Source organism: Eschrichtius robustus, chromosome 8 (assembly GCF_028021215.1).
Source record: "Eschrichtius robustus isolate mEscRob2 chromosome 8, mEscRob2.pri, whole genome shotgun sequence".
In the NCBI taxonomy this organism is placed as follows: Eukaryota; Metazoa; Chordata; class Mammalia; order Artiodactyla; family Eschrichtiidae; genus Eschrichtius; species Eschrichtius robustus.
This window is the reverse complement of record NC_090831.1, coordinates 20,760,758-20,786,451: the sequence shown is the minus strand read 5'-3', so window position 1 is coordinate 20,786,451 and position 25,694 is coordinate 20,760,758. Positions and strand designations below refer to the sequence as shown.

Here is a 25,694-nt window from a genome sequence, read left to right as displayed (position 1 = left end):
CCTAGAAATCTAAGTTATTTTCCAATTAAAAACACACTCACAGACACAGTGAACAAGTTGGAAAACAACACACCTTAGAACAAGGCAGAGAACTCTTATTTGAAGACAGATTAAAGACTGAAGCTTTTTTTGAAATCAGCTTTTAAAATCAGCTTTTAAATTCCAGGAACCCCTTAGTGGAATTTCCTTTTATTAGTTTGAAGCCCCATTTAACACCATTGATTTAATTCATTTCCTCTCTCTTGGAAAAAAGATGGAACTGACATATAATTATTATCTGCTACTTATTATCTGCTGTTATTATCCAGGGACTTCACAATACCAAAATGAATGAAACATGTAAAATTCCTATGAGAAATCACTATTCCAAAAAATGCGGCCAGCTTGCTATTTACTGGAGCAGTTGAAGAGAGAGGGACCTGCCCATTAAATCCATAAAAAGAGGTAAAGGAGTCAGGCCCAAGTACCATATCACTCCTGCCCTCACAGGGTCACCCATCTGCCAGAAAGCACAACCATCAGTGTCTGCCTCAAGCACGGAAACTAGTCCCACAAGAAGGGGCTGAGAATAACGCAGTAATATCTGAACGTGTCTGATTTTTGTGGACGGCATAAGGGGCAAGAGAATTATCTCCTTCTGAAATTTCCACTTTGTTACTTATCTTTCTTAAAAGAGCCAAAATAATGCCCAGCCTAGACAAAAGTCACCCGATTTTGCAAATGCAACTTGCAAATGCAGAATGATTTTTTTCCCCTAATATTTTCAAATTGAAATTTTGGGATAATGAACCAGACCAAGAGTACAGGAAAAGTGGGACTGTTAAGACAGGGACAGGTCATCATGAAAAGTCAAGGCTGTCCGTTAATCCCAAAACATACATTTGGCACTGTGATCTGGAAAGCATATCCAAGATTAGCTTAGTTTAGGGAGAAAAGGACTGGTGGCTCACAAATGCATGTAGTGAAAGAGAACTTTTCAAACTTTTGTCAGCAACTCACAGTAAGGAAAAAAATGTCACACCCCAGACACTTACACACATGAACATAAGTTTCACAAATACCCACTTAACATAATAGGTGTAATGCTCTCTGATATTTTCTATTCAAGACCCATTAAACTGATTTCATGACCCACTTCTGAGTCATAATTTGCATTTGAAACATACTGGTCCAGAGTAATCGAATTAACTAGAACACCCAAGACATGTCAGCACAACAAATTGTGTCTGTATAACTAACTCGTTCTGAACCACGTAAGTTGCAGGCATGCTGCCCCTTTACTCCTGTCTTCGCTTAAAAACAAGGACCTTTCCTTATATATAGTGTATTTTTCAAAATCAGGAAATCAACCTTGATAAAAAATTATCTCATCTACAGACCTTATTCAAATTTCAATTGTCCCAATATCCTTTAATACTGATTTGTAAAATGCGGTGAACAAAACTAACACAACCCCTCCCCTCATGGCATATGAAATGGAAGAACTGTAATTCTCAGTGGTGCTGAAGTAAATCTGTCCTGAAAACATCTGCTTTATACCTTTCAGTCTGCTAAATGCTTTCTATTCCAATCATTCTGAATGTAGACCCTAGATCTTGTATACGCTCACACAGACACATGGTTAGCATTTTCTACTCATAGAAAAATAAAATTTCATTACCTTCAAATCGTTCTGAAGGTGTTGCATTGTCTGCTTGACACACCACGCCATGTTCTTTTTTAAACTTATCAAAAGCCTTTTTGTTTATGTCATCTTTTTGATGAGGGTCTGAGAAGGGGAAAAAACTTTAATATAATACAGATCATCTTATTTAGTCTTTCATTAAATTGCATAGATTATTTTTAAAATATGTATTCAAGGTAGCAAAAAATTGATTTGGCAAAACTAACTCACCAAGTTTTTGAAGACTCTTTGCTTTGCCAATAACATCTTTGGCGGTTCTCTTGACTCCAGAAGAAGAATGTATGTTCATGTAATTAGCAATAACTTCCCATCTAGAGCAACCGATACAAAAATAACGAAAAACCCCAAACAAAACCCAGAATGATCCCACATTTTTAATGCAGAAGGGTTAGCTATAATATCTAAAGAATTAGCTCTAGATTGGTGGTCTAATTATTACTATTGCCTGGACTATGGTTTTTGCTTTTCATATGTTTAAATCAACTGTGTATAATCTTGGTTTCAAGTTTGTACAAAACCTTACTGATTCTGTGTAAAAATCAACAGAAATAAAAGCACACATTTGTGTATACTGCCATTTGGACACATACTTAAGGAGACAGATCATTCTGAAAACAGAACCTTAGTTTCCTCATGTACAGAATAAGGGAGGCTGGATCTCAAAGGTTTCTTTGAGTTCTCAGCTCAGACTCTGCAGTGAGCTCCAGTTTGAGGTTGGAAGCAACAAAGAAGGATTAAGACTGAAAGAGAAACTATGGAGCACAAAACCTAGTGCCTAGTGTAAGCCACAATGGAATAAGCCAACATGAGAGTCAAGGTTTATGTCTTACGATCCCTAATTTCCTGAGAAATTGATGAAGCATCCTGCTGTATATATGGATATACATATGTGTGTTGGTATAAGCTGCTAAGACTAGCAGGTTCAAAATGCACTCTGCTTTTCACACTTTTCTCTGCACAGAATTTAGTGTCTAGATCCAAGCACATCTCTGGAAGTTTGCTGTAACGTGCTGCTAGTTGGATGTCTACATTATCCCTAGGCTCCAGTATGTGTTGAAGAGAAGTTTCATTAGAACCAATACCTTGAATTTGTTCCAGCAGGGAAGAGATTCACAGCTTTAATTAGTAATTGCAGATCATCTTCTGACCAGTGTTTACTGCCATTTCCACCTCCGCCAGTTGACTTCTCTGCATTCTTAGATGCTTGTCGCATACGAGCCTCAGCTTCCTCTTTCTCTTTTCTAATTTGCTCATTTATTTCTTCTATCTACACAAATATCATAGGTAAGTCAGGGACTTAAAGCATCTTACTACTCTACACTCCCTTGCTGGCTTGTGGTTCTCGACCCTCGGCATCATCCAGGCAAGGACCCTACACTCCCCCAGGCCAACCCCAAAACCACAATCAGCCTTTTCACTCTGGCTTCCAGGCTGCATATCTCTGCTTGCGGAACAAGAACCAGCCTTGGCCTGACCTACCCTATATTCCTATCATATGATCTCTATTTGCCTTGGACACTACTTGACAAGTCTACAGTCAGTGGGTTATTCACCCACAAGGCCATTTCAAAGCTTATACCCACTCTTTCACAGATAATGTCATTTACTCTCTACAAAAAGGTAAAAGCACAGCAAAGTGGCCTTTGGTTTATCTTGAAGTTCTACCTTTTACACTGTCACTTCCAGTGTACCTTGAAACATGCACAAGTGGAAAAAAAAAATCTTTACTTGATGTTGTTGCTGTGTCAGTTGCTATCTTGGAGTCATCTCTGACTCACTTCCCCACTTCAGTCCCTTAGCACCAGTCACCAGGTCCCAAAGATTTCAGGGACTCCCATTATCTCTCACAGTCCAAGTCCTTCCAGTGAGATTCTTACACTAGTCCCTTACACTCATCCGATGCCTCTTGTCTGCAAATGCCAGATTAACAGCACAATGTTAACCCTGTGCTACTCAAAGATCTGTGGTCATGGAAACTGGTCATCTTGGTATTCAAAACCCGCTTAATTTGGCTCTAATCTTCTTAACCAACTTAATCTCCCGCTTCTTCTCCCCCTCACTTTCTACTCCTACCTGTATTTTACGCTGCTCCCCTGACCTTCATTTAACACTGTCGTCCTTCAAAACTGGCTCAAACCCTTCACTAAGCCTCCCTGACCACTCCAACCTGGTGTTGGCACTTCCTCTCTAACCTACAGCATTTACTGGGGGCCCTCCATCTTCTGGTCCTTAGGCCTTTTCTCTTTAGCATAACTGTTCCTGAACTCCTTTGTGGCAGCAATAGCATTAGGCTTTTCTCCAAATCACCTAGGCATGGGGCTATATACGGTAGGTACTAACACTTGTTGCACTGAATTGAATTTCTGGGCCTGTTTCCTCATCTGTAAAATAAAAGGTGTAGACTAGACAGAATAAAAATCTCTTTTGGTTCTAAATGTTATTATCCAACAAAAATGCTCAAGGAATAGTCAACACAATGATTTTTTTCTAACAGTGATTCTGAAAAATCTATGATTAATGTGCTAGATAACCACAAATCAAACTATATATGGTAACAACTATACACACTTAAATCCAATTTAAGTCAACCCAAAGAGAAATGAGACACTCTTTGCCCCTATAGTAACTTACATGTTACGTGGGGAAACACTGAGGCGAAAGCAATACTGAAGCAGAATTAAATGCTAAATACAGGTAGAAGTGATGTGTTCTTCTATTACCTGTTTCTCCAGAGCAGCCTTTCCTACTTCTTTTGTAGACGATGTGAGTGTTTCATTCAAGCACTGTAAACTTAAAGGAAAAAAGGGGATGAAACTTCATCCTAAGCCCAAAAGAAGACTTCAACAGCAGCTCTACAGTTATACCTCGCTAGTTCAAGCCGATCACAAAGTTTTTCCACTTCCTCCATCATTTTAACACGTTCTGCCTCATTGTCAGAAAAGTGATTCCAGGTCTAGAAGTATGAACACAAACATTTTCATCATCTCTACTGGCACTCAAGAGTACATCCATAAACACAACTACCGAGCATGAAGTCCTTGAGGTTCTTAAGTTGACTGTATGGCCTCCTGGCCACCGACAAGCACATTCCCCGGGCACCGTGCAAGGCTTTCCCTGGCCAGCCAGCGGTAAAGAGGCATTACTAAACGGATGGAGGCGCAAAACAGAAGCAAGGTGATGGTGCAGAAGGCCTCTGGATGATATAAAACAATGATTCCTCACACAACCACTGAAGAATCAAGAAATTCTATATGATATCAAATTAAAATCCCTTTCTAAAATGCCTGTTCTATTTAGTGTGTGCCAAACTGTAAAAAAGACAGTGTGTTAAGAAACGGGAAGTTCAGCAAAACCTGATATAACTAGAGATGATGCTTAGAATGGAATATTGTGATGTGCCTGGATGAACAAGACATTGGAAAGTATCAGTACTTCTCATGCTTCTTTAAGCTGCTGCTGACCCATCTCTCATTCTTCACTTTTCCTTGCTTCCTTAATCGATGCAATCTGGTGCTAAGGTTCCAATGCTTCTTTTACTGTGACACTTCCCTCGGCTTCCAAAAGCCTTACTGATTTTCTTCCTACCTGCTTGGGTCACTCCTCAGGCTCCACTTCCTCTGTCAGTGCCTTAAGTATTGGTGTTTTCCAGTGTCCATCTCCACCCTCCTTGCTCTATACTCTCCCCGGGGGATCTCCACTACTTGCCATTGAGATGTAGATGACTCTGTGATGATCCCACTCAACTCCAGACTTGTACATCAAAGTAAAGTCACCTACTGAGTATCTTCATCTGAGTATCTCAATGCACTCAACATGCCCTAAACTGAAATCATTCTTCCCTAGCCTTTTCCTCTTCTGTATTTCACTGAATAATGCCATCACCCATCCAGTATTCCATGCAAGAAACCAGGACATGTATTAACCCTTACTTCTCCTCTTCCACCTCCAACATATAATCAATACCCAACAGGCAACAGCCAATCTTACCTCCTAAATGTTGGTTCATTTAATCTGCCTTCTTCTATTCCCACCATCTCTTCTAGTTCAAGGCCCATGCTCTCACCCGGATTACACAAAAGACTCAATTTGTCTCTGCCTCTAGTGTTCTCTCAGCATCCTGAGCAAAAGTGACTCAGGGTCAGAGTCACTTTTAAGGTAGCAAGATATATAATGCTCTTCAAGACCTGGCCCTTCCTTCCTCTGGCTCATTAAACCTCACTTTTCTGGATCTCTACACTCTCTCAATGCTCCCTGATCTCTCTCATCTCTAATCCCATACACGCACTGCTTCACCTGGCTGAATCCCACTAGATCCAGAAAGCCTTCCTTGACCACCTGTTCGGTACCTTCTTGTCCTAGTACCCATCTTAAAGTGTTTCACTGGCCTGTTTTCTTGTCATTCTCCGTCGTTAACCAGCAGATTCTTGAAGGCAAAGATGGTGTCATCATAGTATCAACATCAATTATAACTGCTTGACACACAGTTAAGTGCTCATCAGATATTTGATGAATGAATAAATGAACTCATGCTGGAAAGGAGCTATAATAAGTTACCAAAGGCCAGAACTTTAACCCTCACTTAGGCACCATCTCTAAGAACTATTCAAGTTTTCTGTTTTCTAACTGAGCTTTTCAAGTTGTTGATTCAGTTCTCATTATGCCAAATCTAACAAGTGCTACATGTGAATGATCTCATTTAATCTTCACAACTCTATTTCTAGGTATTATTTCAGTTACTGTATAGGTGAGGAAACTGAGACATAAATGGGTTGAGGGAACCTCCTGAGGACCAGAGCCAGGACAAGGGAAGTGGAAAATTACTTCAAAGCTGAGTCCATGCTCTCAACAACTATGCTATACTGCATTCTTCTCAATATAATTTTCTAGGTGAAATCTGAGGAAAATCTTTCATTTTTTTCTATTTAGATTTTCCTCTTACTTACCAAAAGCCTGAAGAGACATCCTGTGCTTGTATTTTTATTAAATGTCTTTCAAAGCCTGCTAATGGGGCAGGTTAATTTCAATTTTATTAACTGAAGGTTTAGGATGGCATATATTACCATACACATACTAGTGTCTAGAGCCTCTGGACAGTCACATGAAAGAGTCTTCTATACACAGTAAACATTTACATACTTGCTGAATTTAACTACAATGGTGTAGTATACTGTGCGGCAATCTCTACTATAGCTTGGCATTTCGTTAATTTATTCATTCGATGCTATTTGATATGGAACAATACTGGCCTCTAACTTTACCAGTTTAAAAAGTAAGACCATCTCTTGGACAAAACTATATTTGAAAACTTTTGGGGTTTTTTAGTCAATATTTTTTAGTAAAAACTGTATCTGAACACAAACTACCAGTACTCAACTGAATGATATCCCTTTAATTAGATAAAAATGAAAGCTTTTAGATCCTTAAAAACAACCCAAGTTTAACTTCTTAAATAACTTTTTCTTTGATAAAAATTAATTTTACATCATTAAGGAAGCAACCAGTCAAAACCAATTTGTGGCACTTTTTCAGAACAAACAATCTGATTTCTCCAACCAGGGGAAGGGGGAGAGATGGTGATGGTAGGGGACCTGCAACAGACACAACCAGGAGACACACAGCTGAAATCTTTGATCTTATTTAGATAAAAAGACATTGAGATAATCAAGAAGATGTGAATATGGAACAAGTATTAGAATAATAAACAACTTTTTTTTTAGGTTTGAAAATGGCAAGGTGGTTATGTTAAAAAACAAAACAAAACAAAACAACCAACCCTATCAGAGTTGCATACTGAATATGCATGTGTGAAATTTTTAAAAAGTGAATTTAAAAACGTTTATATTCTGAGATAAAATGTGTACAGTAGTTTATATTTCCATAGTATAGAAATATTTTTAAGCTTAATCAGCAATTTGATTTACTTGTATGTAGTGCTTGTTCAATCACAGTCTGACGTACCTTGCATGAGTTTCGAAGTTTTTGCCTTTCCTTCTTAATGGCTTTTTTCTGGATATCTTTTTCCTTCTTTGCCAATAACGCTTGTTGTCTAACTTCCTCTTCTTCTTTTTCCTTTGCTAACCGAGCAGCTTCTAATTCAGCTTGTCTTTGCTTTAATAATGGAAAATAAAATCATTTAATAGGAAAATTAGAATTCCAAAATGCTCTATAATCTTATTCAAAAAATACAATTTTTTAATAACTTAAATTACACAAAGGTAAACATCAACTTATCAAAGACTGAAGGAAAAGCAGATGGTAAAGTTCTATAAAAATTTATTAGAGATGTAAAAAGGACATATTACAAGTGAGTATAGTATTAAGAAATTTATATGACATTATGTTTTTGCTCAATAAGAATTTGCTGGTAAGGAAGATCGTTCTATCAACTGTGCCAAATGTCATGATTCTTTCATAGTAGCACCTAATTCTCTACTGCCAGATTACAGTGTTTAAAAATAGTTCTGAAGACTGAAGATTTTATGAACATTTAAAATCCAACTTTGTCAAATGTCATCTTACTTTCTCTTTAGCTTCTTGCTCCTTCCGTTTTGCCTCTGCTTTTGCTTTCTTTTCTGCTTCTTTCTTGGCTTTTTCTTCTTCCTTAAATTTTTTTATCCTTGGATCACAGCTATATGCATTATCTACCAGAAAAAAGTTAATCTTTTGAATTTCTAACATTTAATTAAGGAACTTTAAAAAAACCATCAATTATCTTTACCAACTAATGTTCTTATTCTGTTCATTTCTTCTTTTTTCCTTTGGGCCCTAGTTGCTCTGTTCTGCTTTTCAATCCATCTCCTTTCGTCACGACTGTAAAATAGGAAATATTGGAAGTAAACTATTGCTTATGGATGATATGATAGGAAAATGTAATACTTTATAATTTAGCTACAATGCAAATAATGTCTTGAAAGGTTAAAATGCTATGTCATTATTAACATTAGTTAAAGGGTAATAGTACTTACTATTATTTTTGGTTAATTTTTTGGGAACATTCATGTCAAAAGAATTTCCCTACACATATAGGGAAAATGAAAATAAAACTGGTTAAGCAACCAGAAGAAAAAGAATTTGCTGACTTGAGCTTTATTGACAGTTACATTCCTTGGCAATTTCTTAAGCTTCATAACCAACTATTGATCTGGCACTATCAAGCGCAACTTGTGAGATAGGATCTCAAAATATCAAAAAACTCATTTAAAACGGATACACAAAGAGAAAATGCAAAAGAAAATATATGTGGTATATTTTTACATCATCACAAATACCAAAGAACCAAACAAATATCTTCCTTTATTAATGATTTACATACATACCATTCTGCTTTTTCTTTTTCTTCTTCATCTAAATAAGAAAATTCTCTCCAAGAATCAAAATTATACCTAATATAAACAGAAATAAAATAAAATCAAGCCAAAACAAATTAAAAAAAAATCTTCCTTTTAAAATTAAGTTAGGTGCATATAATTTTAAGAAACTTTAATGATAAGTGGATGAGTTTGTTTTAATAGATCCCTCCCCTCTCTTTTGATACTGAACTAGCACTATACCCAAGTCTTTTTCTTCTTCTTTTTAAAATGACATTGTATTTGGTATGAAAGTCTAAAATACTTATCATCCCTAAACAAAATCCCAGCTCCCTGCTATCTCTTCTGAATATTAGGTTTCTCTCTTGCCTGGGACTTGATAAAGTTTTCCCTGCCTTCACCTCCACCAGTCTGTCAAGTTTTAAGGGAACCTAGTAGTGGTTACTTTATCTGGTTTGTAGAGCTAAATTTTGTCATTTTTGTCTTACAGTGATTTTGTGTTTTCATATTTACCAGATACTTAATGAGAAAATATAGCACACATAATATAAAAATGGAAAATGAATACTGCATATTAAAAATTAATGAATTAGTTATAGAGACAACATGGTCTTCGTCATATTCAAGTACTTAAATAGCTAAATGAAAAATTATTTTTTAATGAATTCAAATAACTCCTTATTTTTCATATTTTACTGCTACAGTGTGCTTGATATCTAGAAATCTGATAAATAGAAAACAGATTGAAAAAAATAATCATAAAAGCCTAAATATTACATAGGAGATAATACAGCATTCTGTGAAAACCTTTTTGATTTCTAAACAGAGTGCTTTTGTTCAGTGAAGGTTCTGCAGTTTTCCCATCCCTCAATTAATTTACAGAAGTCAGTCGAGCACTTATTGAATACTTATCTTCTTAAAAAATGAAAGCATGGGAGAAACAGTGTATTCACTCACCAGAAAGAATAAAATGCATCTACGTCTTCAAATGATGAATTCCTATCACCAAGTTTAGGGACATTTTTTTTATTTGACCATCTGAAATATTGAAAAAAAGAAAAACTCAAAACATTTTGTACAAAAAGTTCAACAAGCTAATTTATTAAAAACAACAGTTTTTACTAATCCCCTACAATATCCCTCCCCTATGTCCTCCATGACTAAGAGATGGAACTGGGAAATCAGCAGTGCAGTGCTGAAAAATGCAGGTGCAATAAAAGGGAGGGCAAGGGGAGGGGGGGGGTGTGAAGGGGAGAAAACAATGGAACAGTGTTCTAACCCTCAGGTTATCTTCAGTTCTGTCTGTAAATTACAGGGTTGCAGCAGCTGCCAAGCTGGCCAGGAAAAACAGGCTCTAACCCCACTTTTCAAGCTCACTTAGTCCTGCCCCTAAACAGGCAGTACGGAAGCCACCGGTAGGCCTTGCCTTTTAAAAAATGTGAATACTCACAGATGGAATAGATTTCCACCCCCTCAATCGCCACCACTTTCCCCCTAAGAGTCAGACTTGTAGGTTCAGCACTTCACCCACCATCTCTAAAAGGACCCTGAGTTCGCTACTGACCCATGTTTTTCCACTCTGTGAAACCATTCCACACAAAAAAATAATACACTATATATATATATATATATATATATATATATATATATATATATACATTTTTTTTTTTTTAACCATCTTCACTGTTACAAAACATGTGAGGAGAAAAGGTGGAGGAAATAATTAGTCTGCATCAAACCGCTAATCAAAGTGCTTCTCAAACTTAGCTGCCCATTAGAATCACCTGGAAGCATTAAAAAAACCTACAGGCATTCCAAACCAATTAAATTAAAATCACAATTTCTCCAGGTGGAACCCAGGCAGCGGGGAACTGTTCAAGCTCTCCAGCTGATTCCAATATGCAACTAAGAGGCACTCTCAGGAAACCTTCCAATGCAGATGGAACCAAAAAATGTAGATTATTGGTTCACACTACTTAAAAACTAATTTTAATGAAATAAATTACATATGTTTTAATCTTAAATATAAATCATCCTTTGTCAGAGAACCTTATGATAATCAGACGCTCAAAAATAGAACAAAAGCTTTTCCTAAATGATAATGGGCCAAATGTAGCAGTGTACCCATTAACAAAGGGGGAGGAAAGAATGGGAAATTACTGTCACTTAAGTATCAGCATCACACTACATAAAGCCAACCATCGTTCCCCCAAAGGAAATTTAAAAGAAAAACATCCCATGAGTTGTAATTTCACTAAGGAAAGGAAGAACTTCCATTTAGAGAGCAAAATAAATTAGTATAGTAAGTTCACCAGAGGCGCTCAATATTGTAGAGGATGAGGAGGACAAACACAAAACTGTTACTAGCTATTACTAGAGGAAAAAACCAGAAACTTGGAACTACAAGAAGCCAACCAACAGAGCATCATAGCACAACCAACCTCTGCATTCAGTTCAATTAAAGATCATTTTTCTAAAAAAAAAAAAAAAAAAAGCCAGCCAATAGAGCATTATGATCACAAGGGGATGCCTTAACGCACCTGGAATTCCTTTCAAACACTGGGGAAAACACTTCAAAGAAATTGTCCTTTGCTTCACTTTTAGAAGGAACTGAGTTATCAAAAGTAGGATCTACACTGTTAAATGCTCGTCTTTTCACTGGATCAGATAACATTTCATAAGCTGAGGAAAAAAATCATAAGGTCACATCACCACAATGCTACATTTTTTTTTCTTAAAAAGTTATTTTTCATATTTAAAAATTTTGTGTGCTTGTGGGGAAGGGAGGATTTAGATAATAGCTCTAGCATCACTGGATACAACTGGACTTACGAACTTCTTTAAGTACCTCTTCTGGAAGGCAAAGGACAAAACAATAAACACTCAACCGCTTTTTTTTTTTTTTTTTTAATAATCCTGATGTTTATTTATCAAATTTCATCAATGGAGTCATCGACCAGCTTTTAAAATAAGGGCAGTTTCATTATAATAGCATAATTGGCAAACCATGTAAGTACAGAAACACTCAACCCTTAGGAAAGCATGACTGAGGAAAAAGAAATAGCTAGAAAACTAACTGTTAGATCCCAAGGTCGTGAAAGATCAAAGGATCTTTGACATCCTGAGCACTATGTACGAGTGAGCCAACAAAGAATAAGTTTGAAAGGTGTGTATACAATTTTTTAAAAAATTAGCATCAAACTGTAAAATCACATTTAAGGAAATATTTAGGTATGGTGGCTCCCTCTATTAATTTGCTTAATGAGGATATGGCTATTTAAATATCCATTGATGGCTGGGGGAGGTCCCTTACTGGGATAGAATCAACTTCTTCATTTAAATAAGCAAAACGAAAATAAATAAATAAATAAATAAATAATAAATAAATAAATAAATAAATAAGCAAAACGTCTGAGGAACAGTTTAGCCCCGCAAAGTGTCTGAAATGGGAAAAGATCTTAGTATTCTCATCATTAAACATAACAGGTATATGAATTAACTCTAGGATGCGCGTCTCAAAAGAACCACCTGGGGAATCTTGTTAAAATGCAGACTCCAATTCAGGAGGTCTGGGGCAGGGCCTGAGCTGCTGCATCCCTGACAAGCTACCAGCGTTGCTGACGCTGCTGGGTAGGAGAGCCTCACTTTGTGCGGTGAGGCTCTGGGGTAGATTACCAGAAATAACCAGATGTCAACTAAAGATGTTTTTAAATGTTATGGTATAAATGAAGTACAATACACATAGGACACCTAATCCCAGCAATTAATACATAATCTTCACTAAGGGAAATTTCTGACTCTAACGCATTTTCTTACCTTTAGTTATGCAAGTGAAGTAGTCATTATCTCCTTCTTTTATTGGTTCACCAGCTGCTTTCCGTTTGTCTGGGTGATGTTTTAAAACCATTGCTTTATCTACAAAATAAGTCAGATTGAGATAATTTGTCCTTTTAGGCATCAAAGCTAAAAATAAAGATGAGCTAAATAGAGCCATTTCTAATAGCATAGTATTCGTTTAAAAAATATTTTCTCCTATAGTAAAATATATGCTGATTAAACAGAAATTACAGAGAAATTGAAATAATTATTTTAAGAACTGGCCAAAGTGCCAGCACCCAAAGACAAGTGCCGTTCATATTTTGGTGTGTTTCCACACAGACTTTTTCCCCCTTAAACATATGCTTTCAAAAATGTAGCTATAATCATTTTATATATACCAGTTTAAGTTGTGATTTTTTTCAGCTTAACATTACAGCAGTTCCATTTTCCACGCTGTTGCAAACTCTTCAAAGAATTTTAATGACTACTTAATACAGTATTTCAAGTAGATTTATCATAACTTATGTAACTGTTTCCCTACTGCTGGATATTTAGATTGTTTCCAATTCTTCACTACTGTAAGTTAGTCAATTTGAATCATTTTGTAGAGAAGTATTTTTCCGTATTTAGGACTCTTTCTTCTTAGGACATACTCAGAGAAGTGAATTAGTGACTGAAAATGTAGGAACAAGTCCCGTTCTAAAAGTCATACCACTGCACACCCCTATGGGAACATCCTTTTCACCACAACCTCAACACTGGACCCAATTATTTAAAACATGATTATCACTGGTGCTCAACAAATTTTTTGTTGTTCTTTATTTCTACCCTTCATCCTTCATTTATGGAGGAAAGAGAGGCTGTCTCAGTTTTTTCTTCTTAGTTTGTGTGCGTCACTTTACAATGACTAACGGCTGGCTGTTAACATCTACTGAGCATTTAATATGTGCCAGCACTATTTTTATCAGTTGATCTTCTCAGTAACCCGCTGAGGAAAGTACTATTAGTTTCTCCATTTTACAGATGAGGAAAACGAGGCACAGGGAGGTTAAATAACAATGTAACCTCTATGCAACCTGTCCAAAGTGCTGGCCAAGCTGGGCTCCAGACCAGGCAGCCTGACTCCTAAGCCTGTGCTTGTACGCGGCCTCTCCTAGTCCGTCATGTTTGATGCTAATGCTTTCCACAACTGCTGTGATTACTCCTGTTTTCAAAAAACATTCAGTTTTTTAATTTATATTTACTGATCATTTCCTTTATAATTTATTCCAGTACTTATAAATGTAGAAGGTCCTTCATTCTCCAGAAGTTTGAGATATATGTTTCTATTTTAATATTTTCTACGGTCAGAATTGAAAAGCTTAGTTTTTCAAAGTCCTAATACCATCTAATAATCCTCCCTTCTCTACTAATTTGTGATGCCTCCTTTATCACAGTAAATTTTACCAGGCTCTGTTTCTGGTTACCTATTCCTGTCCCAGGATTATCTTTAAAATGACTATAGCTTTCTAATTTGATGGTAACTTCCAAAAACTGTGTATTATTTTTGTATATTTTTCTTGCATCTGGCTACCTGACTCAACTCTTTCAGTTCTTAGGTAGATCCTATATTACCTACAAATAATATCTTTCTTTCTTTCTAATAGTTCTCTCTCCTTTAATATCGTTAATTCACTGACTCAAACTCCCAAATAGCATAAAAGTAATGGGCAGGTAAGTTTCCCCCATGGGTTTTTATGGGAATATCACTAATGTCACAGTTAAAAGTTTGTTGGCAGTGAGTCTGAAATACTTATCTAAGTAGGGAGTTAACTGCATTTCTTTTCAAAGTTGTATTTACCAAAAAGGAGTGGGTATTAAATTGTACTATATGTACTTTCACATTCTTCTTAGGACATCACACTGACATATTTCCTAAGAGAAATCTTGTTCATGGGCATTATTCTTTTAATATACTGTTGAATTCAATTTGCTATTTTTTAAAATTAATTTATTTAATTTAATTTATATTTTTGGCTGTGTTGGGTCTTCGTTGCTGCACTTGGGCTTTTCTCTGGTTGTGGCAAGCGGGGGCTACTCTTCGTTGCAGTGTGCAGGCTTCTCATTGCGGTGGCTTCTCTTGCTGTGGAGCACGGGCTCTAGGCACGTGGGTTCACTAGTTGTGGCGCATGGGCTTAGCTGCTCTGCGCCATGTGGGATCTTCCCAGGCCAGGGATTGAACCCGTGTTCCCTGTGTTGGCAGGCGGATTCTTAACCACTGTGCCACCAGGGAAGCCCTAATTTGCTATTATTTTAACTGGGTGCTTTTTTTTTTTTTTTTGGTATTATATTCATGGGTGATATTTGTAGTTTTTTAAAAAAGCTCTTTTTGCCAGGTTTTAAAAATTAATTAAGAGTCGTTTTAGGTTCACAGAAACATTAAGAGGATGATGAAGAGCTCCATATACCCTCTGTGCCCATACATGCATAGCCTCCCCTCCCTGCCCCTCCTCATCAACATCCCCCACAAGAGCAGTACACCTGCTACAATTTTTTTTCCATCTAGCTTTTTTTTTTTTTTTTAATTTGGCTGCACAACGTGCCTTGTGGGATCTTAGTTCCCCGACCAGGGATGGAACCCAGGCCCCAGCAGTGAAAGCGCTGAGTCCTAACCACTGGACCACCAGGGAATTCCCACTGTTTGTTAACAATTGATGAACCTACACTGACACATCATAATCACCCAAAGGCCACAGTTTTCACTCTTGGTGGTATACATTCTGTGGGTTTGGATAAATGTATAATGACATGTATGCATCATAATATATAAAGTAGTTTCACTGCCCTAAAAATCCTCCGTGTTCTACCCGTTCATCGCTCCTCAACGCCCCCAACCCCTGGCAACCATGAACTTTTTAGTGTCTCCATAATTCTGCCTTTCAATGCCAGGTTTTCATACTAGGATTACATTAATGTCAAAAAATGAATTGTTCCAGAAACAGTTTACATTCAGCATAAGAATGTTCAATTCCTTAAGCATTTGAAAAAAATTCATCTAAGAAATCACCTAGGCCTAAAACATTTTTTAGGAGATAATTCTTGGTAACTCTTTAAATTTCTTCAATTCCAAAAAAGCCAATTTCGTCAAATTTTCAAATTCACTGCATTTAATAGTGGTCTCAGTTAAAAATATCTTCTGTAATTGTTTTTATCCTTTCTGTATTTCAATATTTGTTTTTTCTTCTCGCAAATCCATTGTAAGATATTGTTTTATCTATTTTTTCCCTCCATCCTCCTTAGTACTATTCTTTTAAACATTCAAATTGAATGCCCATTTTATTTTTTCCCTCCTTTAAAAAAGGTAACATACAACTTCCCTGGCAGCCCAGTGGTTCAAACTCCACGCTTCCACCACAGGGGGCCCGGGTTCGATTCCTGGTTGGGGAACTAAGATCCCGCATGCCACACAGCGTGGCCAAAAACAAACAAACAAACAAACAAAAAACATAACACAATAGTTGAAGGCAATGAACTTATTGATGGTACAGCTCTAGCTGCCACCCCGTATGTTTTGACAGGCAATGATCTTACTTTCATGAAAAGAATCTATTAATACAATTTTTATTTCTGTCTAGGTGCAAAAGAGTATATTTCATTTCCCAAGTGATTTTGTTTTGGTTTGTTTAATCAGATCTATTTTATTAAATTGAGAGAAAATTTACATAGAATAAAATGTTCAGATTTTAAGTATTCGGTTCAACAAGTTGTGACAACTGTATACACTCACTTAACTACCACCCAAAAGAAAATACAGACTATTTCCATCACTCAGAGTTCCCTTGTACCCCTTTTCCAGTCAACTCCTGACCCCTACCACCTGGGGCAACCTCTTTCTGATTTCTGTCACCACAGATTACGTTCGCATGTTCTTGAAGTTCATGTAAATGGAATCATACAGTATGTCTTTGTATCTGACATAATGTTTCGAGATTCACCACGTTGTGTATATTAGTAATTTTTTGAAAACTGCTGAGTACTATTCTATTGTATATAGCAGTTTGCTTATCCATCATCCTGTTGGTGAACACTTGGGGTTGGTTTCCAGTTTTTGGATATTGTGAATAAGGCTGCTATGAATATTTCTGTACAAGTCTTTTTATGGGCATATTTAGTTGTTTCTACATATACTGCAAGGTTTCAGAAACTGTGACAAATACACTTTTGGTTTTTTTAAGCTCCAAGATTTTTCTTATAGTCAAGTGTATTATCAGTTTCTCCACTAACAAGAGAAGACATTTTCACCTTCTCGCTGGTTTGAGCAGGAAGGGAATTTATTTAAAGGTTATTAGGCGGCTCACAGGAACTGAGGGTCTGAGTATCAGGCCTGGAAGCTAAGTAGCCAGGAACAATAATCACAGCACACCAGGCAGTTCAGGGGTGTGATGACCCCACCACTGCTGGGCACCGCAGGGACCGAGCACAGGCTCCTCCCACGGCCAGTGCTTGGGGAAAGCCACAGCTTCTCAAGGCGCTGCTCTCCCACCCCTGCTGTCAAAACAGGTGCTGCTCAGCTCAGCCTAACTCACGTCGTTCTCCTCTGAAATGCTGAGGAGTAAAACCTAAGTCACATGCCTACAAACATTCTCAATCTCAAGTCGTATCTTTTTATAATAAATCAGGCAACTTTTCTTCTTTATTTGCAATTACTGTCTCTGTTACACTCATTCTGACCTCTTCTTTAGGGAAATCTGACATCTCTTTATTCTTTCCTTCTGAATCTTGGGAACATTCCTCAAGGCGGTCCTCTGCTTTACTCTGTTTTCTAATTGTACGTCAGTCAGCCTTTCTAATTCTAAATGCTGCTCTCCTGTTTTTAGTTTCCAGGCAATTCTACTTTTTTCTCGCTAGTCTCTTTCTGCAGTGCCTATGCTACTCCCCCCGCCCCCAAGGCAGTGTCTTCATCTCTCACTGACCACATGGAGCAATTAAGTTTTCCTTTGAACCTGATTATAAAGTCTGAGACAGGTGATGTCTCAGTTTTTTGTTGGATAGTCTCCTCTTATGCTACAATGTTTTTTTTCTTCATTGACTTTTCCACCTAATCACCTCTAGTCATTCATGTACAGTAGGGCATCCTGAGATTCTCCTATATTCTGTCCCAGGGGTGGGGTTGGGAGAGGCAAAAAATGTCACCCAATATTAAAAATAAGGCAATGGAGGCCAAAGAACAGCTGTCGTGTATATTTACTGAAATTTCAAAGACATACCTCTCCGCCCTTCCCCACCAAAGATAGTTTCTGGAGTGTTTTGAGGGTACATTAGCAAATGGGCTTTTATTGTACATTCATATTTCTATTATTATAAAAAGTCTCTATGATTTTTTTAAATATTAGTTGATTTACAATACTGTGTTAGTTTCAGGTGTACAGCAAAGTGATTCAGTTATATATATATATATATATTTTTTTTTTTTTTTTCCTGATTCTTTTCCATTACAGATTATTACAAAAAGTCTCTGATTTCAAATTTTTAAGAGGCATAATATGAAACAGTTTTCAGTTTAAAACATGGGAAGTATTTTAAGCTAAAATGATTAAATTTAGAAAATTCAAATCAAAGATTTTACTTCCATGTAAAGAATAGCAAACCTACATGCATCATTTGCCAGTGTGGCAATTTTTCTTCAAGCAGAAAATTGAAATACCACTGTTAGTACTCAAGTACTTTCTCTTAACCCATCATTCAACTTTTCTAGTATATTCTTTTCAGATAATGCAGAAAAGGAAAAAAAGACCACTTACTTTATCCACACGTAATTGAATCCCTAATTTTCATTATAGCAGTTCAAAATGTCAACACATTAAACAAAATTAAAACTTTTTACAAACTATTATGTATAAAATAAGCTTTAAAGATATATTGTACAACAAAGGGAATACAACCAATATTTTATAGTAACTATAAACAGAGTATAACCTTTAAAAATTGTGAATTGCTATATTGTACACCTGTAACTTATATGATATTGTGCATCAACTATACTTCAATTAAAAAAATAAATTAATTAAATAAATAAAATGTAAAAAAACCCCACCAACCTCCTTTATGTGTGTGTTTGTGATAGGATTCAAGAACTAGAAGGATCTCAAACGTCATCAGTCTTACATTATTATTAGGTTTGTCTGTGCTAATGATTATAAATTTGCAAACAATAACTTTGTATTTTTACTTTTGGACGGATTTCAGAGAGCAATAAGTAGCAACTGTCTATTTTACAGTGATAGAGGAAAGAGAACAACAGTCTGCTTCTGAATAAATACTGAGAATATTCAGCAAGGTGGCAGAGAGTGAATCATAAACCCACATAGCGTTAATAATCTGTACAGTCGGGGTGCAAAACTTCTGGCAACAGAATATTCAAAAATTAATCTCTATTATCCCAATAAAACAAATGGACTTAACAGAAGCAAATGGATGTTTCTTTTACAATTATTATACATTTTTTATCTTTAGAGAAACAATTCCTTCACCTTAAAACACCAACTGCTTTCCTAGCTCTCAATCACTTCTGGTTCTTTCACAAATTATATGTGTCAAGACATATTTGGTATCTGTATGCTATTCTTTCATACAGTAAGACTTTGCAAATACTTTTCCAGGGCAAATGAATTTTCCTGGCATTTATGTATATTGCAAGGACTATTCATATGCACTAACATATGCTTAATCTAAAATCATGCCAGCTTTTAAAGAAATCCAATAATAGGTCTAAAAGAATCTCATAAATTCCTTCACCTTGTTAAAAAAATATTTCCTGTGACTTTCCTAAATACAAGCGTTAATGAGAAAATTTTGAGTTTATCTACTATACTTAGGCTCAACTAGCATTTTTCAGCGTGAAGTAGGTCTCATTCAGTCATCTTCCTCCAAGTGCAAGACTTTCTCTGTCCCTGATTCCCTCCTCCTCTTCCATATGGCCACAATCTTACCTCCTCTGACCTCAATATCCATTCTCTAGAGTAGAGGGCAGAACACTGTCCTAACACAAAACAGAAAACTCATCACCTTCACCTCTTTCATGAAACTTTATACTAATCAGGTGAACCGAATGGTGTGAGGAATTATGTCCACAGGACTGCAAAGGACAGGACAGTTCGACAGTTCAGAGCACTAAGGGGATGGTGTTTCATAAGGCCTATGAAGACTGGGTTGCCAACAATTCCTGCCCCCGTCCCCCCCCCACCAATTTTTAACCTTGTCAATGAAAAGGACAATGAAACATCAGATAACTCTTTCTTGGGCAGAAGAGACAGGGTGGTATCAACAAAGATGTGACCTAAGATCACAAAAGAATATTGAAAAACCTAAGTAACAAGGCAACTTCCACTAAGTACAGCTGGCCATACTTCCAAGGGGAGGTGAAATATTATTTTTTAAAAGCTTGCCATTGGAAGAGTGTTCTTTATCCTGTCACAAACACACACACCCACCCCCTGATTTCTTGTTCCTAATGAGAAAGTCCATTCATGAGACTGCATTTTTCTGGTTTTGAAGGTAAGAGACTGTGGTTACACATCATTATACCATACAACACATGTTAAATCTAGAGTTATGGCTATAGACTATGATCTTGCATACCTTTTCAAGAGGATAACATTTCCTACACCAGATATTTGATTATTTCAAAATAACTAAGTACTTACGAGCTGCTTTAATCTGTCTCTGTGTAGCTTTGTATCTTACATGGCCGAGTCCAAGTACTGCATAATGATCTTGGTTCTGATAAAGACACAAAAGGGAGTCAAGTATGAAATGAAGCCATATATCCTATTCCTTGTGTTGGTACCCTAAAACAGTTTCCCAAAGTGAGACTCTCATAACAGAAGTCTAGTGAGATGTTCCATGTTCCATATAAAATGGGTTCTGGGACTTCCCTGGTGGTGCAGTGGTTAAGAATCCGCCTGCCAGTGCAGGAGACATGGGTTCGAGCCCTGGTCCGAGGAGATCCCACGTGCTGCGGAGCAACTAAGCCCGTGTGCCACAACTACTGAGCCTGTGCTCTAGAGCCCATGAGCCACGACTACTGAGCCTGTGTGCCACAACTACTGAAGCCCACACACCTAGAGCCCGTGCTCCTCGAAAAGCCACTGCAATGAGAAGCCCACGCACCGCAATGAAGAGTAGCCCCTGCTCGCTGCAACTAGAGAAAGTCCACGTGCAGCAACGAAGACCCAATGCAACCAAAAAATAAGTAAATAAATGAATAAAAAGTAAAAAAAAAAACCAAAAACGGGTTCTGAGGTCATGGAAGTTTGGGAAATGTAGACCACTGTATATAGCCTTAATAATTTGTATGCACAGAAGCCAAACAAAGGCTCTGAGAAGTCCTGCAATTAAAAAAAACAAAAATAAAAACAAGCAGACGGAAACCTATATAGCCCAGCATTTTCCAAAACTTGACCAAATAACTCTTGGTCTTGTATTTCTCTTAATACATGTTAATATGCTATGGCCATCCTTAAATCAAGGTACAGCCAGGAAGACTTCAGAACTGAGGGGATCATTACAGTAGTCCCAGTAGGTTGGGCCAGTGGCAATGACAGGACAGGAGCCGTGGAGCAAAGAAGGCTGGATGGAAATTTTGAGAAACTGGGGATGAGGCTTCTCTGGATAGGAAGCAGCTGCTTTCATTTCTGCTTTGGGTAACATCCTTGCAAATCTAGAGATTGAGGCAGCACCTGAGTGAAGGCTCCTTACTCAAAGGGTGTATCTAGTACCGGAGAATGAGTGGGGAGAAAGAGGGGTTGAGGGCATAAAACACAGGAGAAAAGAGTCAAATAGGGTTGATTGGTTTTCGTTTAAATTCAGGATTGCAAAATCCCTAAGGATGTGCTCCTTTATTAAGTCTGGCACTCACACTTTGTTCCAGTTGGTTTGCTTTTCCACTCCCTAAGACTATTATTACGTATTATTACATACTTCAGTCCTCTAGTCTTTCCTTAAACCTCACAGACCCTGCTCCACCCTCGCATCAATGGCCTTGCCTCCTGCTTAATGAAAAAATTTAAATTATCCTACTCAAATTCCAGCATCTTTCTGCCATCTTACCTGCATCCATGCATCTTCTCCCTTTCCCTCACCACTGAGAAAGCCTATCCTACTGAGACAAACTACTCCATCCCTCCTCTTGGTTCTGAATGCCATCTTCTCTATGTCTCTCAAATGCCAGCATCTTTCAATTGTCTTCTAAATTTCAACTGGATTATTTTCATCATTGTAAGAAGAAGCTCTGTCACCTCTCATCTTTAAGACCCCCCCATGACCCCACTTCCATTTCTTTGCTGCCCATCAAAATTAAACTTCTTGAAAAAGCCATCCACAGAACATTTTTACCCCCTCTAGCATTCATTTTCAAACCACTCCAATCTAGTTCTGCTGTCCATTCTCACCCCAGGGGCTATGAAGCTGCTCTCTTCAGTGGCAATTTCCAGCTGTCAAACACAAGATGACCCAGCTGCCTTCACTCGACTTCAACTCTCAGTGGCAGCACAGCTGACTCTTTTCTTGAAACGTTATCTTCCTTTAGTTTCTGTGAATCCACTCTCTTTTCCTCCCACCTTCCAGTAGCGTTTTTCAGCCATTTTGACTGGCTTCTCGATGCCCGGCAAAGCTCAGTCCTACGGTTCTTTCTCTCTCTATACTTTGGTCCAAGGTGACGTGACCAATGCCAGGGCTAGAAGACGGTAGGTGCCCTGTAAATGCTCGCAACTCCCCAGTTCACTCTAGTGCGGACTCCTGAGCTCCAGATGCAGAGACACGATGTTCCCCGCAAACTTCCTTCTCCTGCAACCCTGTGCTGGTGACTGACACCACAGTCTAGCAGGTGACTTAAGCTGGGATGATCACGGGTCTTCCGAATATGTTCCCTTCTCTTGGGTGGCACAGCCCAGGTCTCCAAGACCTGTCAAGTCTACCTCCCCAAAAAGCAAATCTGTCCCCTCGTCCTCAAAACTTGGCTACAAATTTAGTTCAAGCATCAAGCACTCATTCGCAGGCTTAGATTACGGCACTAGCCCCATAACAGCAAACTGTTCCCTTCCCCTCCGGTCCTGCCCTCCCTTTTCAAGCAAGTTTCTGTACTGCCAGGAGAATTACTTTTCTAAAATTAGCTCAGAAACTTTTGATGACTTCTTACTGCCCCCAAAATAAAATATAAATTCCTTCCTTGGCATGGCATGAAAAGGACACTACAGAGTTTCATCTAGCCTCTGTTTTCAGTCTAATTTCTCACTGCCACCCCTCAATATGCTACTCTACCCTTCACCAATCCCCAAAGAGGCAGTGCATATTCTTTTACTCCTTTGTGTCTTTGCACATCTATCCCTTCTGCCCATAACACCTTTTTTCCCTTCTTGTTTCATAAATTGTCACTTAACCTTTTAAGACCAACTCAGACATGACTTTTTCTGGATTTCTCCAGCAGAGATAGTATCCTAGGGCTACTGCTATCCCACTCAGGGCTTAACAATAAACAGGTGCTCAATCATGATTATTTTGTTGAAGCATCTTAAAACATGGTTTAATAACGGAAAACTGCATCTGACCGAACAAGATTCAGATATTAAGTACCTTCCAGTCTTTGGGATCAAGTGTTTTCAGCATGGGAAACTCTTCTAACTGCAATTCTTCATCTTCTGATTCCTCTGATAACTCTTTCTTATCCTCCAGTTCCTGAAAAGAGGCAGAAGCATTTCTGTTTCTCCTCTTAACAAAAGCTTCAAACCATCTTCCCACAGGTTCAACTTGACAGAGTGTTGAGGCTGTGATTGAAAGCGTTAAGAGAGGCTTCAATGTATTGCATGGAATAAATCTGTTCCAAGGCAATAAATAAGATCAAAACAGTGACAGCATCAGAATATAATTTTAAAACCATCAACTGAGAAAATAACTGCAGTAATCCAGTTAACATGAGGGTTAGCAATAAATAATCATTTCCTAGTATTTACAGAGAGAGATTCAATCAACCTCTTCCAGTTATCTGACAAAACAAGGCACTGAGCAATGTCAACAATAAATCAATACTTTTCTGGGGATATGAAAGGAAGATGAGGAAAAGGGAGAGATGGTGCAAACTGCTTTCTTTTTAGACTTGTAATAAAGCAATAAATAATTATAAACTGTCAAGAGCCAGCCTCATCAAAAAAAATCTAAAAACAACTCAAAATATCTTAATTATTAAAACCTGAAATTAGATAGCTTTCAAAAATTTTAAGAATTCACTAGCAATGATTTTTTCTGAAAGACAATTTTCAAGCAGCTAACAGGAATTTACTAATGAAACTGTGCTTTAGTGGAACAGCTTTGAATCTGAAATCAGAAGCTCTGGATTTCAGTGCAGGTCCGACAATTAGTAGCTATATGAAATGAGTCAACGATGCCTTCAACTGTAAAATGGGAACAATACCTATCTTATCTGGTTTCTTGGAAGGACTGAATGACAAACGATAAAAGCACTTTGAAAATCACAAACAGTTAAAATAAAAGTAAGTCTTTATCATTACTCCTGGGAAGTGGGGTAAGTCACTATATGTGTATACATTAACAATTCAAAAAGGTAGTTTGGGTCAGGAAAAAAGTGAGCATCTTAAGTTTAATTTCATATTTCAAATGAAAGCAAAAAGCTTTACGGTCTGGTAAAAACTCAGATTTAAGTCTTCACTTGTACCTAATGGCCACAATTTTGTAAAAATAGCTGACTTTTCATGTTTTGTGTTGGGAAATTAAGATTTCTCCTACCATTCACAGGAGAGCATTCAAAAACACTATATTCAAGAAGTACTACCTGTGTAGTGTGGGTGTGGCTTTCAAGAACATGACCTTTCAAGCCTTTCCCTCTACTTGTGAGATTACACAGAAGCTTCTGTAAGCAGGAACACAACACGTGCCGTGAGATACGTCCAAAATCACATACAACAAGCGTCTGTATACGTGGCTATGGTAATCAATGAAATCACTGAAATTAGAGACTCTTTAAGTTTACAATACCATGACTGTCCTGGGCTATAAATCTAAGAACCTACAGCAGCAGGACAAATTTCACCCCCCTTTTTTTAAAAACTGAAGATAGTTGATTTCTACAGAACAAGTTTCACTTAATGACTGCCTTTAAAAGTCTGTCTACACGGGCCTTACCACCAGCATACACAGTGGTGTTTTCATATTGAATATGAGGAGCACTGTCTGAGTTGGGACATTTAAAAAACGAAGCCGGAGCAAACGTAAAAGGGTAGAGAGGTGTTTAACTGAGCGCCAGCTGTAAGGCTTTGTAGGGCTCCCGGCACGTGGGGTGCTCGCTGTGGGCAGTCTCCTGCCGTAGGCAAGATTCTTATAAGAACCTTTTTAGGGTACTGGAGGGTTCGGTCCCGAACTCCTCCGCCCAATCCATGAGTCAGCAGCCGCGAGACAAGGAAGAAACTGCGGGGGCAGAAAGAAGACGCCCCCCTTCCAGTCTGGGGAAGGACTTCTGTATAGCAGGGAGCAAAAAGACACTTGTCACGGCCCCACACTCTTTAAGCTAGTTGCCAGGGGCAAGGGTAGAGAGGTTTCGGGGTCGCCAAGGTGGAGGACCGAGGCAGGGGCTGCTGAGGCTAGGCTGATCAGGGGTTGAGTGGGCACGTACCAGAGGTCAGAGCATGGGTGATGGCGGTGCCCTGGCCGTCCGCAGCGCTGGGCAGGAGCAGCATGATGGCGCCGGAGCCAGCCCCGCGGGCGCAGCGGTTCGCGTCCCAGGCGGAGGGCTCTCAGAGTCCCGCCAGCTCTAACTCCCCGTCCGAGCCTCGCGCCTTGGCTCTACGATGTCCAGGAACCGGCGCATGGAGACGACCAATAACTACTTCCGGGATGAA

General features: G+C 38.1%; 1 protein-coding gene across 3 annotated transcripts in view; it reads right to left on the bottom strand.

Annotated features, from left to right (window-relative positions):
• Positions 1 to 25,694, bottom strand: part of DNAJC2 (DnaJ heat shock protein family (Hsp40) member C2) — a 27,942-nt gene extending 2,248 nt beyond the window's left edge. For 2 of the 3 annotated variants that reach the window (XM_068550428.1, XM_068550429.1), the window contains exons 1-15: positions 25,469 to 25,694; positions 23,419 to 23,609; positions 20,493 to 20,568; positions 12,808 to 12,906; positions 11,532 to 11,673; positions 9,949 to 10,029; positions 9,001 to 9,066; positions 8,403 to 8,494; positions 8,204 to 8,325; positions 7,643 to 7,792; positions 4,549 to 4,637; positions 4,405 to 4,474; positions 2,767 to 2,951; positions 1,895 to 1,995; positions 1,661 to 1,768 (exon numbers count right to left, since the gene is read on the bottom strand). In XM_068550428.1, the coding sequence (XP_068406529.1) occupies positions 1,661 to 1,768; positions 1,895 to 1,995; positions 2,767 to 2,951; positions 4,405 to 4,474; positions 4,549 to 4,637; positions 7,643 to 7,792; positions 8,204 to 8,325; positions 8,403 to 8,494; positions 9,001 to 9,066; positions 9,949 to 10,029; positions 11,532 to 11,673; positions 12,808 to 12,906; positions 20,493 to 20,568; positions 23,419 to 23,609; positions 25,469 to 25,532 (1,636 nt within the window). In that variant the 5' untranslated portion in view covers positions 25,533 to 25,694. The remainder of the gene's footprint in view (positions 1 to 1,660; positions 1,769 to 1,894; positions 1,996 to 2,766; positions 2,952 to 4,404; positions 4,475 to 4,548; positions 4,638 to 7,642; positions 7,793 to 8,203; positions 8,326 to 8,402; positions 8,495 to 9,000; positions 9,067 to 9,948; positions 10,030 to 11,531; positions 11,674 to 12,807; positions 12,907 to 20,492; positions 20,569 to 23,418; positions 23,610 to 25,468) is intronic. The other variant, XM_068550430.1, reaches the window with a different exon arrangement.